Source organism: Myotis brandtii, unplaced genomic scaffold (assembly GCF_000412655.1).
Source record: "Myotis brandtii unplaced genomic scaffold, ASM41265v1 scaffold315, whole genome shotgun sequence".
Classification (NCBI taxonomy): domain Eukaryota; kingdom Metazoa; phylum Chordata; class Mammalia; order Chiroptera; family Vespertilionidae; genus Myotis; species Myotis brandtii.
The window spans coordinates 1831518-1847622 of record NW_005362075.1 but is presented as its reverse complement, the minus strand read 5'-3'; the positions used below and the strand labels follow the sequence as shown (position 1 = coordinate 1847622).

General features: G+C 40.4%; 2 protein-coding genes across 10 annotated transcripts in view; one reads left to right on the top strand and one right to left on the bottom strand.

Annotated features, from left to right (window-relative positions):
• Positions 1–5352, top strand: part of KLHDC2 (kelch domain containing 2) — a 9714-nt gene extending 4362 nt beyond the window's left edge. For 2 of the 5 annotated variants that reach the window (XM_005870264.2, XM_014542926.1), the window contains 10 exons: positions 482–597; positions 881–962; positions 1143–1226; positions 1883–1963; positions 2038–2096; positions 2447–2556; positions 3343–3415; positions 4577–4664; positions 4765–4817; positions 5044–5352. In XM_005870264.2, coding sequence (XP_005870326.1) covers positions 482–597; positions 881–962; positions 1143–1226; positions 1883–1963; positions 2038–2096; positions 2447–2556; positions 3343–3415; positions 4577–4664; positions 4765–4817; positions 5044–5167 — 870 coding nt within the window. In that variant the 3' untranslated portion in view covers positions 5168–5352. Of the gene's footprint in view, positions 1–481; positions 598–880; positions 963–1142; positions 1227–1882; positions 1964–2037; positions 2097–2446; positions 2557–3342; positions 3416–3557; positions 3576–4188; positions 4442–4576; positions 4666–4764; positions 4818–5043 lie in introns of those variants that run through there. The other 3 variants (XR_001362879.1, XR_001362880.1, XR_001362881.1) reach the window with 3 other exon arrangements.
• Positions 5353–5627: 275 nt separating this feature from the next.
• NEMF (nuclear export mediator factor) overlaps positions 5628–16105 on the bottom strand; it is a 74627-nt gene continuing 64149 nt past the window's right edge. For 3 of the 5 annotated variants that reach the window (XM_005870265.2, XM_005870267.2, XM_005870268.2), the window contains 7 exons: positions 10667–10744; positions 10316–10513; positions 8521–8556; positions 7383–7483; positions 7244–7287; positions 7083–7162; positions 5628–6803 (listed from right to left, as the gene is read on the bottom strand). In XM_005870265.2, coding sequence (XP_005870327.1) covers positions 6726–6803; positions 7083–7162; positions 7244–7287; positions 7383–7483; positions 8521–8556; positions 10316–10513; positions 10667–10744 — 615 coding nt within the window. In that variant the 3' untranslated portion in view covers positions 5628–6725. The remainder of the gene's footprint in view (positions 6804–7082; positions 7163–7243; positions 7288–7382; positions 7484–8520; positions 8557–10315; positions 10514–10666; positions 10745–16105) is intronic. The other 2 variants (XM_005870266.2, XM_014542925.1) reach the window with 1 other exon arrangement.

Below are 16105 nucleotides of genomic sequence, written 5' to 3'. Positions count from 1 at the left end.
AATTTTCAAGCACCTGGATGTGAACCCTTAAAGATAGACCAATGTTTAATCTTTTAAGATTTGTCCTTAGCTCCTAGAGTTAAGTAGGCACATAGGACATGTTTTTGTTAAGTTGAATTTGGAGTGCAATTGCTGAGTCTGATTTTTTTTTTTGGTTATACCATCCTGATACCCATAAATTAGATCAGTAAACTCTAAGTGCCTATCTAAGCCCAGAATGTAAACCAATATATTCTATTCCCTCACCAAAAAAGTGTGGCTGTGGAAAAAAAAATTAGCTGAACTAAACAGGATGCTTAGTGACTTAGGTAACTTATATTCTGGCACAAGTTCCTTATCTAGACTCAAGAACAGTTTGTAGACACATAGGTAGTATTGAATTAGATGATATTCTTATTATTATAAATCACAGCAAAGTTAAATACCAAGGTTGAATTTCTTGCACAAAACCAGATCTAACTGAAACCATTGCTTTTGACAGTTCTACATGCTGGATTTAAGGTCTACAGACAGAGTATTACAGTGGGAAAGAATTGATTGCCAAGGAATTCCTCCGTCATCAAAGGATAAACTTGGTGTCTGGGTATATAAAAACAGGTGAGTTAGCAGCAGCACTAAGGTTTGGGGTTTTATGTGGAAAGTGGTTTGCCTTCAAGTATCTTTAGCCAATAACCTTTGTAATTGTAGAATGTATGAGGATTAAGTGAATTAATACATCAAAGCACTTAGCATAGCCCTGAGACATATAGCCGTTATTATGAGTATTTTCATATACTCAACTGTGCCTTTGCAACTCATGTAACAAAGAAGAAAAATCTCTTATATACTAACTTGCGTATCTGAATTTTTAGTGTCTTATGTTTTTGTTTTAATATAATAGGTTAATATTTTTTGGAGGGTATGGATATTTACCTGAAGATAAAGTATTGGGAACTTTTGAATTTGATGAAACATCTTTTTGGGTAAGTGAAGTTTCATATTTGCATGTAGCCTGCTTAGTATGTTGAAATAATACATTTTGTTTGGTAGTAGTTTTGTTCATTTTGTTAATAATTAATAAATCAGACCAAGGCTATATAATTTTGCAAACACTCTTTGTAAAGTAATTGTAAAATAACTCAGATTCTTACTATTTTCTGTAGAATTCAAGTCACCCAAGAGGATGGAATGATCATGTACATATTTTAGACACTGAAACATTTATCTGGAGTCAGCCTATAACTACTGTGAGTTACTAAAGACTAATGGATTATTAAAGCATGACTATTAGAGAAAGGAAGTTGGGAGGTGGTGGTAAGATTGATAGTTCATTCTTCTTGTTTTCTGGAGAAGGGCCATAGCTTTCATAATTCTCCAAGCACTCTAGAACTCAGAAAAGTTTAATGAATGTGTAGATCATCCCAGCATCTATTATCTAATAGATATTGAGTGCTACTGTTTGTAATTAAATAAATGACCTAGCACTATATTGGAACTTAAGTTACTCAAATATCAGTTTCTTTCTCCTCTGATTACAGATGTTATATAATGTGCTAGCTTTCAGATAAAAATAAAACAAGCATTCTGTTTTAGTAATACACCTCAAAAATGTAAAATTAAAAGTCCCAGTTTTACTAGGGTGCTTTAGTACTGCTATTGACTAGAAGTCTACACTTCAGCTTGAAAGCTCAAGTGTCTGCATATTCTTATGTGGAAAGTGGTTTGTCATTCAAGTATCCTCAGCCCAAACCGTTGTAACCGTAGAACATATGAGGAGTAAATGAATTAATACATCAAAGCACTTAACATAGCACCATTATTATATGAGTATCTTCATATACTGAAGACTCTGGTATTTATAAAACATTCCCTTACTTAATAAATTGCTTATTAACTTTAATAGGGTAAAGCACCTTCACCTCGCGCTGCCCATGCCTGTGCAACAGTTGGAAACAAGGGCTTTGTGTTTGGAGGCAGATATCGGGTGAGTATATAAACAGTTTCAATGACTTGCTTTGAATTATTCAAAATGGTAACTATTTAATTATCCTTTTTTAGGATGCTAGAATGAATGATCTTCACTATCTTAATCTGGATACATGGGAGTGGAATGAATTGTAGGTATTACGTTAGATAATTATTTAGAAAAGTTTTTCAAAAAATTTCAATGGCTTTTTTCCCTTTTCTCTATTATTAGTATAAAATGTACTTGCTTAAATTTTCTCTATTTCCAGTTCCCATTAACTATGTGCCTGGCATATAGTATGTGCTCAATGTTTGTTGAAAAGAAAAGGTCTAAAGTTGACCGTCAAAGAAAATAGTTCATTCTAAAGTATGTAGTTAATACCAAAAAGCATTTTTAAATTTAAAGTCTCTTTTTTCTTTAATTCCATATAAATTTTAAAAGAAAACTTCAATATTTCTTTACTTTTAGAAGTCAGTATTATAACTTAGCTATTATTTTCAGAATTCCACAAGGCATGTGCCCAGTTGGCCGATCTTGGCACTCACTGACACCAGTTTCTTCAGATCATCTCTTTCTCTTTGGAGGATTTACCACTGATAAACAGCCACTAAGTAAGTCGTTTGAAAATATGAGCCCTGCCCTAGCCAGTTTGGCTCAGTGGACAGAGCCTGTGGACTGAAGGGTCCCAGGTTCGATTCTGGTCAAGGGCACATGCCCGGGTTTCTGGAGGCCCAGTAGGGGGCGTGCAGGAGGCAGCCAATCAGTGATTCTCATCATTACTATTTCTCTCTCTCCCTTCCTCTCTGAAATCAATAAAAATATATTTTTTAAAAAAAATGAGCCCAGCTGGTGTGTCTCAGTGGTTGAGTGTCAACCCATGAATCAGGTCATGGTTTGATTCCCAGTCAGGTCACATGTCCGGGTTGTGGGCCCAATCCCCAGTAGAGGGCATGCAGGAGAAATTGATGTTTCTATCTCTCTCTCCCTCTCCCTTCCTCTCTCTGAAATCAATTTAAAACCACCTCTCAACTTTTCTTTTTAAAAAAAGTGATAAATTATCATTCATCATATATACTTAGTTGGAAAAAATTAGTCTATTTGGATGTATTAGGGCTACAGGGTCAGTTGGAAGGTTGCTATTAATTTTGACCCTATAATATAACCCTGTTAATTGTTTTCTGTAAAGAAATGTCCTGGAATACTTAAAGGCCCTGCTGAAGGACTCTAGTATGCAAGGGCTTACTTGGTTTATTGCAGAGGATAAAAGGAAATATACTTTCTCTTATCTATCACAATCTGATTGATAACCTTTCTTGCTAAAGCTATGTCCTTTAAATATCAATATCACATTGGTAGAATAACATACTTCATAGTTGTTGTTTTTTTGTTTCAATCAGGTGATGCCTGGACTTACTGCATCAGTAAAAATGAATGGCTACAGTTTAATCATCCCTACACTGACAAACCAAGGTATGAACTATTTAAAAAGGTAATTCTCTTGCAGGCTCAGTCCCCAGTGTGGGGCATACAGGAGGCAGCCAATCGACGATTCTCTCTCATCAATGATGTTTCTTTCTTTCTTCCGCTCCTTTCCTCTCTGAAATCAATAAAGATATATTTTTTTAAAAAGGTAATTCTTATACTAAATTAATGAGGTCCATAAAGGTGTACAAGACAGAATGATAAATACCCTAGCATTCACTAAGGTTTAACATCAAGCATTTTGAAAGAAAAAAAACAACAACAAACCCATCCTAGTATCAGATGCTTTCTTTTCCATCATCTCTGAAAGATAGGACTGGAGTTTGATTTTCACTTTTTCCTTTATCATAAAATTACTGATATAGTTAACATTTATAATCAAGTTCTTTACCTAAGTGAACTGAACTGCATCTAGGCTACTATTAAAAAAAGAAAAAGAAAAGGAACTGGAAAGGAGAGAATTTCAAAACCTTAATTAAATGTATATAGGAAAAAATCAAGAACTTTCCGTTAGATTTTCAATGGCACTGCATAACAAAGAGTAAGAAGTCAAGCCATCGAAAAAGAAGAGCCCATTAAACACCCAGTTATTTTTGTTGTTATCCTCAAAAAGAACTGTTACAAAGACTGGAAAGGAAATGATAGTCAAACTAGGTGTTCAAAGCACATTAAGATATGTCATCCTGCATTTTTCCTAAGCCTCTAACCTCAGTATAGTCAGGCCACTAAGACTCCGTTTGGCACAAATATTCTTTCCATAGAATCATCAGGCCTTCAGAGGCTTTGTTTCCTCAGGCAGATTCAGCATACCTCAGATGTTTTGTGTAAGGCCAACTGGCCCTGTCTATGAAAAGCAGAAGAGGCCATATACCACACAGATCTGTATTGCTAACAAAGATCTAGAGAACAGTGTCAGTTCAAACCCCTCACTGCATAGGAGGTCTGGACCAAAGAGGAAATGCTGACATCCAAATAAAACATTGATTTTTCTAGCTTTGGCTACTTTTCTTTCAGGTAATTGCTTCTCACTCCATGATGTTTTGGTCTGAACTAAAGATCACTAGTCTTTATGTCATCAGTCTCTCTAGTATAAATGATCAATTTGGTGTTTTGGGTGACTGCAAACTCAAGCTTTTGTTTTGAATGTAGATTATGGCATACAGCTTGTGCCAGTGACGAAGGAGAAGTAATTGTTTTTGGTGGGTGTGCCAATAACCTTCTTGTCCATCACAGAGCGGTAAGTATACTATCTTATGTTAAAGGAGACTTCATAATATTGCTGAAACTTATTTGTGAAATATTTGCTTTTTAATGTGTTCTTCTTATCTATTTTTCAGGCACACAGTAATGAAGTACTCATATTTTCAGTTCAACCAAAATCTCTTGTAAGGTAAGTAGCTTTTTATTTGGAACTTTAGAGTATTTAAAATAGTGCTCTTGAAAAACTAGGTTTATGGATAATTTAAAAGGGTACTAACAAGTTTTTATGGATCCAACTAACCAGTTCCTATGAAAATCTTTAAAGAAAATGGTTTCTTTCTTTTTAATAGCTTATCAAGTGAGGGTACTTCTAAACAGCAAAGTGAAATTATTTTTCTCTTCCCTTATTCTTTCAGGCTAAGCTTAGAAGCAGTCATTTGCTTTAAAGAAATGTTAGCCAACTCGTGGAACTGCCTTCCAAAACACTTACTTCACAGTGTTCATCAGAGGTTTGGTAGTAATAACACTTCTGGGTCTTAGGTTTCATAGATCATGCCTCTGATCACCTTGCATGGACAGCAATTCTGTGAACATCAAAGAGTGGCATCATTTGTATAGTTACATGCATTGTGTAGCTTTGCAGCTTTTTGGTTTTAATGTGCATGTGAATGGCCTAGAGAACCTATTTTTGTGTCCAAAGTTTACAATAAATGTATTTAACACCAGTAAAATTGTCTTCTGTTAAAACAAAGGAAAATTAATACTTGGGCTTTACCCCAAGGAATGGTTGTTATATTTCCTTTTTGATAACTTCAAGATATCTATCGGTAGAAACATACTTATTCTTACCACCTAAAGTGGTGAAGTTATTTTTCCCCCTCTTATTAAGAGTATATTGGGTTGACACTGGTTAACATTATACAGGTTTCAGGTACACAATTCCACAACACATCATCTATACACTTATACTACCCCCCAAGTTGAAGTTATTATTTTCAAAAATTTAGATGTTTTTTAATGGCAAGAATAGTCTATTTTGTTGTACTTACAATATGAGGCTACATAGTTATAAAGTTTTTTTAAACATCAATTTCAAATGGAAAAATACTCTCAATAGGACTGAAAACTGGTAAATAAATTCTGGAAGGACAAACAGCTGTTTAGTACTTTGACCTTAAATGCTTTGGTATAGGGTCTTTGGGGAATTGGTCATGTTGAATCTAAGTAGCTGTTATTTGATCATTTAAAAAGTAGCAGTTTTGTAGCTCATAAAAGAATGGAAATAAGGTATGACCTTATTCCCCATTCTGCTAGGAGACAGAAGAAAACTGGGTCTGGAGTCTTTTCTGACTCTAACCCTAAAAGTGCACTTCTGACATTATAGGTTAAGGTACTCAGTAACATGCCACTGATACTAGAGGTGGAAAATAAAATGGTACAGAACTGAATGAGATTACAAGAAAGAAGGTGAAAAGTGAGGGTGTATAAATGCATGGAAATGTTCAACACCAATTTCTTCAAAGTGTTATTCCTTAAGCTTAGTCATGGGAATTATTTATATTTTAAATCTGGTCTAATATACATTTTGACAAGTATAAGGCAGAAGGAAACTTACTCCTTCAATACTTAGGGTTTTCAAGACTCAATTCTAAATGTTTAACTGCCCCCAACCACCACCACCAGAAAAAAAACAAAACCCAACAACTTGTGATTGGCCTGTGAGTGATAGATATATTAGACATTATATACAGTAGACTACCAAGTCAATAGTCTAAGTAACTGAGCCATTTCACTATTCAATTTCTTGACAGCATGAATACTTATTAACCTCACAAATTTCGAGAAAATTTAGAATAACTACAGATGCATACAATTAGCATTTAACTGTCCACAAATATTTTGGAAATCCTATCATAGACAGTGTCTCCTCTCTATAAAAGTGGAATAAAACAAGAGTAAGTCCTTTTGGCAGATATAGCAAGGCAATGTTTAGTTCATTTTTAAAAGCCGAAGTCTTGTTACACAGTTTTTTCATCTTTGAACTTCCAAAAGACTATAAAAGTGGCTCTTCTTAATATATTTTAGGATTTCATTTCAGCTATTTCCTCTTTATATTCAGAAGATTGGGTGCAGACACTTTCACTTTGCCAGGAATGTTTCTTGATAAATCCGTGTCCTAAAAAAAGAGAATTGCTGAATATTTTCACATTCTATATGGTCAATCATATTTCTTTTTATGACAGTTTATGTATCCTGTGCTATCAAAAGAAAGGCACTTCTAAAATTTTTGTGTGAAGTGATTCTACTTATTTGATACTGCTTCTAGGAAGCATTTTCTACCAAGTAGCTGCAACATGCATCTACTAAATAAATCAAGAACAAAAAAACAGCAAGTAACCGCTGACATTTTCAGAATGTTCTGCAATCTTCAGAAAGTTCAGGAGGAATACCTTACCTTTACGCTGCGGAATAAGTCTTTTTCTCTTGCTGTTGCTTCTTTGGAATGCATGAAACTATGCAAGGCTGTTTTTGCAGCTGTAAACAGAAATTAGAAGAATCTAGTTCTGTTTAGTCAAGAAATGTTTAAAATGACAATTCAAAAAAGTTTTTAAATACCTTTTCCCTTTTTCTGAATTCCAGGAGTAAGTTTCACTTTGTATCTTTAAAGAGGAATTGTATATGTTAGTAAACAGATTACAAACAACTCATAAATCACTGTTGTGACAGCTGCTTTAGTTAAATGGTGATGACTTACTTATAGTTTGTCATGGTGGTATAAGGGGCACACATTGGAATGGCAAACAGTAGTACATCTTCAGCATGTGGCTGTCCCGTCAAAGAGTCAAACAGATTTTCCTAAAAAGGGAAAACAAACAATTATTAAAGTAATTCACATCACTTCTAAAAAAAACAACAAACTCTAAAACCTGTCAAAATAGTATCTCAATGTATTTTTATCCTTTTCTGATTGATAGTCGTAAGCTCTGCTTTATAGCTCTGAAGAGCTTAAGACCAATGGTGTTTAAATATATATTCTTGATTACTTATCATTTTTCCTAGCATAATGAGAAATGAGAAAATGATTTTCAAAATGGCACTCATAATCCATTTAAGAGAAAGGGAGAAAAAAACTTGCTGGGTGTTACTTGAGTTGTGGGAAACTACTATGGATTAAAATGAAACATGACAATGACCACAAATAGATTTAGATCCATTGCATGGAAATGGGACTGATACTTTGGCTAGACCAGTGGTTCTCAACCAGGGGGTTTTGCCCCCAGAACACACTGGGCAATGTTTGGAGACATTTTTGGTGGTCACAAATGGGGGAGAGGAGTGTGTGGGTGGGTGAGGGGGCGGGGGGCAGGGAGATAGAGCGCTACTGACATCTAGTGGGTAAAGACCAAGGATGGGACAGCTACCCACAACAAAGAATTATCCATCCCCAAATATTCATAGTGCTGAAGTGGAAAATTTCAGAGCTAGAATAGCCTTCTCTCTTACCTTAAGGAGAACTCCTAGGGCTTAGAGTTTCCCATTTGGTGGCTGCCTATAAGATTGCCCATATTTTTTAACATGAGTAAATTTAGAGACAAAATGCTTGGTACTACGTGCCATGAGCTCTTCTAAATCTTTTACGTATGTTACCTTAGTTCTCAAAACAGCTCTCTCCTATTAGGGACAGTTATCATCCCCATTCTTCAGATGACGGAACAGGCACAAAAAATGATGTTTCCAAGGTTGCAATTATATGTAGCAAAGTTGGGATTCAAACCCAGAGTGTCTGACTAGAGCCTTGTCTTAGCCTTTTCAGTTTTAATTAGTTGTGTCAAACGTTCTGGGAGCTGAAGTGCAGTCAAAGTGTTGTGGTAGGGACCCCGACAAAAGCATACCTCGTTTCCCTGTTGATCCAGATCTTGCTCTTCCTGCTCCAAATATAAAATTTTAAAAGTCAGCTATAACTGAAATCAAAATTCCACACTATTAAAAACTATGAGGAGAAAGAAATAGTGATTTAACAAGACCGCCACATCAAATTTTTGTGTTCTTCCATGTCCCAATACTCTGACTGAATTAATTTGTGTCTAATGATTCAAAAAGCAATGCCATTCAAAGAGAAAAAGGATTGTTCTCTGAGGTTTGAAAAAAGGACTTTCCCATACAGCAGCGATTTTCAACCTTTTCCATCCCATGGCACACATAAAGTAATTACTAAGATTCTGCAGCACATCAAAAAATATATATATTGCCGATCTGACCAAAAAATAAATATAATTTTGATTTATTCACACTGGACAGCTATTGTGTTTGCTGTTGTCTTTTTTTTTTTTTTTTTTAATCTAAGGGAAAAGAGGTCAGTGCTCCTGACTAAATAGTCAGGTATTACATGTTTTAAAAATTCTTGAGGCACACCAGTTGAAAATCGCTGCCACAGAGTATATACTGAAGCTGTGAATGTTATAAGGACAATTTAAATGACAAACAGCCCTGGCCCATGTGGCTCAGTTGGACATTATCCTGTGAACCAAAGGGTTGCTGGTTCAATTCCTGGTCAGGGCACATACCCAAGTTTCAGACTCAACCCTAGTATGGGGCGTGCAGGAGGCAGCCAATCGATGTTCCTCTCTCACAATGATGTCTCTCTCTCCCTCTCCCTTCCTCTATCTCTAAAAATCAATAAAACATTTTGTAAACAAAAAAATAAAAATGACAAATAACTAAGCTTGATGCATTTGCCAAGGAAAAAGAAAACAGAATTTTGATAAACAGAACTTTTATACTTTAGTCTCTGTTCAACAGTTTTAGGATAAATTTTCACACAGTAAGATAAGCTTAATTTTTGCTCACATTAAAAACCTATCTGGACATAATATGTCCATGAAAGAACATTCAAAATTAACACCTTTAATGAATACTTGTAAGTCTAAGGTTTACAGAATAAATTATAAGTATGAGAACTAAAAATTTGAGGACTGAAATGAATTTTAATATTAGTAAACAACAGGGGAAAATAGCAACACATTTAGAATCGACATGAACATTACCTGCACTCATGGAACACAAAGTTAAAACCAAAGTTTCAACTGCCATAAATGAAAATACAGGCTGAATAAAATTTTTTACAAATTTAAGTCCTTTGCTCAGAATTTCAAGAAGATGTATGTATTCATGTAAGAAGACTTACTTAGGGCTAGCCTTGTACTCATTTGATAGAATAACCAGGCAACCATCTTAACTGGAAAAAATGTTAACTTCTCATGGTTTTGAAATCAGGGCACTTGGCACTTTTGATTGTGTAGCCATTCACAACATTACGTAAGATAACATAGCATTTATTCCTGTAGAAAAACCTCGAGAAGTGCAAACTTATTTTCGACTCATCTTAACAACAGTCCCAATTATTTGTCTTATTTTAACTGAGTTCCCACCAGAATCAAATAAAGCCTGTTTCAGAAAACTGATTATTTTAAAAGACTTGTGATAAACTTTATCAACTATGAACACCACCATTTTTATGTTTATGTACTGGAATCTTAGTCTTAAAGGTTTATTTCTAGGGTGACTTTCCATCAAGGATAGGGTTATTACTTGCCCTGGTTTTAGCACTGTTAAGTCTCATGTCCTGAGAACCCTAGAATGATTGGTCACCCTAAGAAGTAAAAGCCCACATGTGTATGGTAACCTTACCTTGTCATCATGTGGATCATCTACAGCCAAGTCTTGTAACTCATGAGTTATAACCTCAAAGGATGGGGTTTCTTTCTTTATGCTGTCTGAGACCTGTAGTCCTCCTCTAGGTTTCTGGGGCTGTTTCTTCACTGGTTCGTCCTTCATTTTTCCTTTCTTCCCCTTCTTCCCTTTCTCTTCTTTATTTGAACCTGCAGACTTCAATTCATAGAGGAAAGAAGTTAATGTCAGTATTTTCAATATTGTCAATATTTTAACAAAAGTGTATTGAATACCTAGCATATATAATAGGCAGGGGTCTGGATGCCCCTTGAAAAGCAAAGGAAGAAAATATTTTTAGATATTACTTACCCCCAGCAATTTCATAATGAGTTCACGGTCTTCTTCATCTTGGTCCTTGTATTTTTCCTTCATTTTTTTCATTTTACTCTACAAAATCAAAAGATTTTTGTTGGAAAAATTCCGCAGTAAAAAAAAATGAGAACAAATGTTGGCAAAGAAAAATCGCTTCTTTAGTTCTCTGTCAAAAATGCTATTGAGCCCTAGCTGGTTTGGCTCAGTGGATAGAGCGTCGGCCTGCGGACTCAAGGGTCCTAGGTTCGATTCCAGTCAAGGGCATGTACCTTGGTTGCGGGCACATCCCCAGTAGGGGGTGTGCAGGAGACAGCTGATCGATGTTTCTAACTCTCTATCCCTCTCCTTTCCTCTCTGTGAAAAATCAATAAAATATATTTTTAAAAAAATGCTATTGAGCAAGGCACCATTCTAAAGATAGATAAATCATAGTCCTCACCCCTCAAGGAATTTACCATCTGGTGGAAAAAGAAGATACATATAAGAGTATGAATAAATTAATGCAACATATTCTAAATACAGTAGAGGTACATACAAATTATTTCTAAGATAATTTTGAGAAAGACATTTCTTTGAGCTTGAGCAAGAACCGGAGGGGGGGGGGGGAATAAAGCAAAACTTGAAAGTCTTAAAGAAATACATTTTATAGTATGTGGGAAAATAGGAAAAGCAAGATTATAATGTAAAGACAAGACAGTAATAATAGCAAGTCATTGCATTTGGTTGGAGTCAGGATATACATACAGAGGAGAAACAGGAAACAAGGCAGCACAGATAGGCTGGGTAGTTACTATCAAAGCTCTTAAGACTGAATTTTATCAATGGAACTAGTGAAATCTTTACTCAAACTACATATCCAAATCATCCTAGTGCTTTTTAAAACTACAGACTTGTATCTAGGTCTCAAATTCAAAGATTTTTGTCTTGATTAGACTTAACTGGGGCCCAAACAACAAATTCCTAATTTTTAAATGTTTCTTTAAACAGGACACACACACATAAAAGATTGGTAAGTCCAACTTTATTAAAATTAACAAATGCTGCTCATCAAAAAACACTATTATAAAAGTGAAAAGAAATCAAGTCTCAAAATGTGAAAAGTATTGGGCCCTGGTCGGTGTGGCTCAGTTGGCTGGAGCATCATCCTGTGCACCAAGGGGTTAAGGGTTTGATTCCTGGTCAGGGCACATACCCAGGTTGTGGGTTTGATTCCTGGTCGGGTACATATGGGGGGCAACTGATGAATGTTTCTCACATCAATGTTTCTCTCTCTTCCTCTCCCTCTGCCTTCTTTTCTCTCTAAAATGAATAAAACATGTCCTTGGGTGAAGATTAAAACAATAATATTTAAAAACTGTGAAAAGTGTAATACATATATCAATAAAAGACGTATTCAGTATTTAAGAGAACACAAAGTGCTCAATATAATTAGTCATCAGGGACATGCAAATTAAAGCAAAAATAAGATTTCAGTATATCTACACGTAAATGACCAAAAAATAACCTTACAATACCAAAAGTTAGTGAGGATATGAAGCAACTGGAAAGCAACTAGAATTCTGACACAGTGCTTGTTGGGAAATGGTACATGTACTCTGGAAACTAGTATTATCTACTAAAGCCAAACAGCATGTACAATACAACCCAGCAATACTCCTCCTCACTAAAACACAACAGAAATGCATAAATGACATAGATAAGAATGTCTATTAACAATACTGTAGATAGATAAATTGTGGCAGTCATACAATGGAATGCTACTAAGCAATGCATATGAACTACTTTTATATGCAACATGCATAACATACAATGTTGAGTGAAACATGCTGAACAAAGGAGTATATAACATATGATTGTTTTTATATAAAGCTCAAAAACAGGCAAAATAATCTAGTGAGTAATAATAATGTTTTTGGCCCAGCCGGTGTGGCTCAATGGTTGAGCACTGACCCAAGTGAACCAAGAGGTTACTGGTTCAATTCCCAGTCAGGGCACATGCCAGGGTTGTGGGCTAGGTCCCACTAGGGGGCGTGCAGGAGGCAGCTGATCAAAGATGTTTCTATCTCTCTATCCCTCTCCCTTCCTCAATTTCTAAAAAAAAAAAAAATCAGTAAAAACATTTTTTAAAGAAGTAATATTTTGGATGGGATGCTATTGAGAAAGAGACAAGAGTGAGTTGTGCATTTTATTATATGTACACTAGAGGCACGGTGCATGAAATTCGTGCACTTGGAGGAGGGGGTCCCCTAGCCTGGCCTGTGCCCTCTCACAGTGCGGGAGCCCCGCGATCAATTACCCCAAAGAGGTAGGCCTAGCTCACCCATCCGGGGCTCCTTAATGGATTGTCCCAAAGAGGTAGGCTGGAGCTGGGGACCCGCCCCGCGGCACACGAGGCAGTGGGGACTCTCCACTGCGACTTGCCTCCTCTGCACGAGGCAGCGGGGACTCTCCGCCAGGACCTGCCTCCTCTGTGTGAGGCAGCAGAGATGCTGGGACCGGCCCCCTCCGTGCCGCGCGGAGCCACAAAACCCCCAAGCCTTGCCATGTGGAGCGGCCACCAGGTCCTGCCTCCGCTGTGCGCGCAGCCATCTTGTGACGGCGTGGGGGCATCACACGCGAGGGCGTGACAACTACTTAGCCTTTTATTAGTAAGGATTATACTTCAAAAAAATCTTGAGAATAGCCCAACCAGCGTGGCTCAGTGGTTGAGCATCGCTATGAACCAGGAAGTCATGGGCACATGCCCAGGCTGTGAGCTAGATCCCCAGTGTGGGTGTACAGAAAGCAGCCAATCAGTGATTCTCTCTCGTCACTGATATTTCTCTCTCCTCCCTTTCTCTCTGAAATCAATAAAAATAAAGTAAATAAAATAAAAGACAGGAAAAAATCTTGAGAATAAAATGAATAATCCTATCTAATAATAGACAAACATAGTAATTAACCATACCTCCGCTACGCTTCCCATTGGCTAATCAGCAGGATAAATTAACTGACTGCCAACAAAGATGGCGGCCGGCAGCCATGCAGCTGAAGCAAACATGAGGCTTGCTTGCTCCAGTGATGGAGGAAGCCAAGGTTCCCCACCTGCCAGGCCCAGCTCTGAGCTCCGGATGCAACAATGTTGCAATTATAGAAGCTAAACAAACCCAGATACCTGCTTTCAGCTGGCCACGGCCTCAGAGCTGGAGCCAGCTCTCAGCTCCAGTGACAGCTATAGAAGGTAAATAAATCCCAGAATAAAAAAGAAAGAAAAAAAAAGAGGCTGGGAGCTTAAGTCGCCCGCCAGTCTGAAAATGGCCCTCAGCCCCTCACCCAGACTGGCCAGGCACCCCAGTGGGGACCCCCACCCTGAAGGGGGTGTGACCAGCTGCAAACAGCCATCAGCCCATCATCCAGGCTGGCCAGGCACCCCAGTGGGGACCCCCACCCTGAAGGGGGTGTGACCAGCTGCAAACAGCCATCAGCCCATCATCCAGGCTGGCCAGGCACCCCAGTGGGGACCCCCACCCTGAAGGGGGTGTGACCAGCTGCAAACAGCCATCAGCCCATCATCCAGGCTGGCCAGGCACCCCAGTGGGGACCCCCACCCTGAAGGGGGTGTGACCAGCTGCAAACAGCCATCAGCCCATCATCCAGGCTGGCCAGGCACCCCAGTGGGGACCCCCACCCTGAAGGGGGTGTGACCAGCTGCAAACAGCCATCAGCCCATCATCCAGGCTGGCCAGGCACCCCAGTGGGGACCCCCACCCTGAAGGGGGTGTGACCAGCTGCAAACAGCCATCAGCCCATCATCCAGGCTGGCCAGGCACCCCAGTGGGGACCCCCACCCTGAAGGGGGTGTGACCAGCTGCAAACAGCCATCAGCCCATCATCCAGGCTGGCCAGGCACCCCAGTGGGGACCCCCACCCTGAAGGGGGTGTGACCAGCTGCAAACAGCCATCAGCCCATCATCCAGGCTGGCCAGGCACCCCAGTGGGGACCCCCACCCTGAAGGGGGTGTGACCAGCTGCAAACAGCCATCAGCCCATCATCCAGGCTGGCCAGGCACCCCAGTGGGGACCCCCACCCTGAAGGGGGTGTGACCAGCTGCAAACAGCCATCAGCCCATCATCCAGGCTGGCCAGGCACCCCAGTGGGGACCCCCACCCTGAAGGGGGTGTGACCAGCTGCAAACAGCCATCAGCCCATCATCCAGGCTGGCCAGGCACCCCAGTGGGGACCCCCACCCTGAAGGGGGTGTGACCAGCTGCAAACAGCCATCAGCCCATCATCCAGGCTGGCCAGGCACCCCAGTGGGGACCCCCACCCTGAAGGGGGTGTGACCAGCTGCAAACAGCCATCAGCCCATCATCCAGGCTGGCCAGGCACCCCAGTGGGGACCCCCACCCTGAAGGGGGTGTGACCAGCTGCAAACAGCCATCAGCCCATCATCCAGGCTGGCCAGGCACCCCAGTGGGGACCCCCACCCTGAAGGGGGTGTGACCAGCTGCAAACAGCCATCAGCCCATCATCCAGGCTGGCCAGGCACCCCAGTGGGGACCCCCACCCTGAAGGGGGTGTGACCAGCTGCAAACAGCCATCAGCCCATCATCCAGGCTGGCCAGGCACCCCAGTGGGGACCCCCACCCTGAAGGGGGTGTGACCAGCTGCAAACAGCCATCAGCCCATCATCCAGGCTGGCCAGGCACCCCAGTGGGGACCCCCACCCTGAAGGGGGTGTGACCAGCTGCAAACAGCCATCAGCCCATCATCCAGGCTGGCCAGGCACCCCAGTGGGGACCCCCACCCTGAAGGGGGTGTGACCAGCTGCAAACAGCCATCAGCCCATCATCCAGGCTGGCCAGGCACCCCAGTGGGGACCCCCACCCTGAAGGGGGTGTGACCAGCTGCAAACAGCCATCAGCCCATCATCCAGGCTGGCCAGGCACCCCAGTGGGGACCCCCACCCTGAAGGGGGTGTGACCAGCTGCAAACAGCCATCAGCCCATCATCCAGGCTGGCCAGGCACCCCAGTGGGGACCCCCACCCTGAAGGGGGTGTGACCAGCTGCAAACAGCCATCAGCCCATCATCCAGGCTGGCCAGGCACCCCAGTGGGGACCCCCACCCTGAAGCCCCCGAGTGCACAAATTTTTGTGCACCGGGCCTCTAGTCCTATATAATAAAAGAGAAACGTGTAAATTGACCATCCCTCCGCTACACTCACCAGCCAAGCAGGAGTATGCAAATTAACCCAATAAAGATGGCGGGTTAATTTGCATACACAGGTGCTGAACAGCCTGCATCCTGGGAACATCCTTGGACCCAAGCCGCTCCTAGCCTGTAGGCCCGCGCATAGGCCCTGAGCAGCCGGGGTCCCAAAACGCCCCTGGCCACTCCGGGCCCATGGGCGCAGGCGCCAAGTGGATGTTCCTGCCCCATGGCCGCTTGCACGTG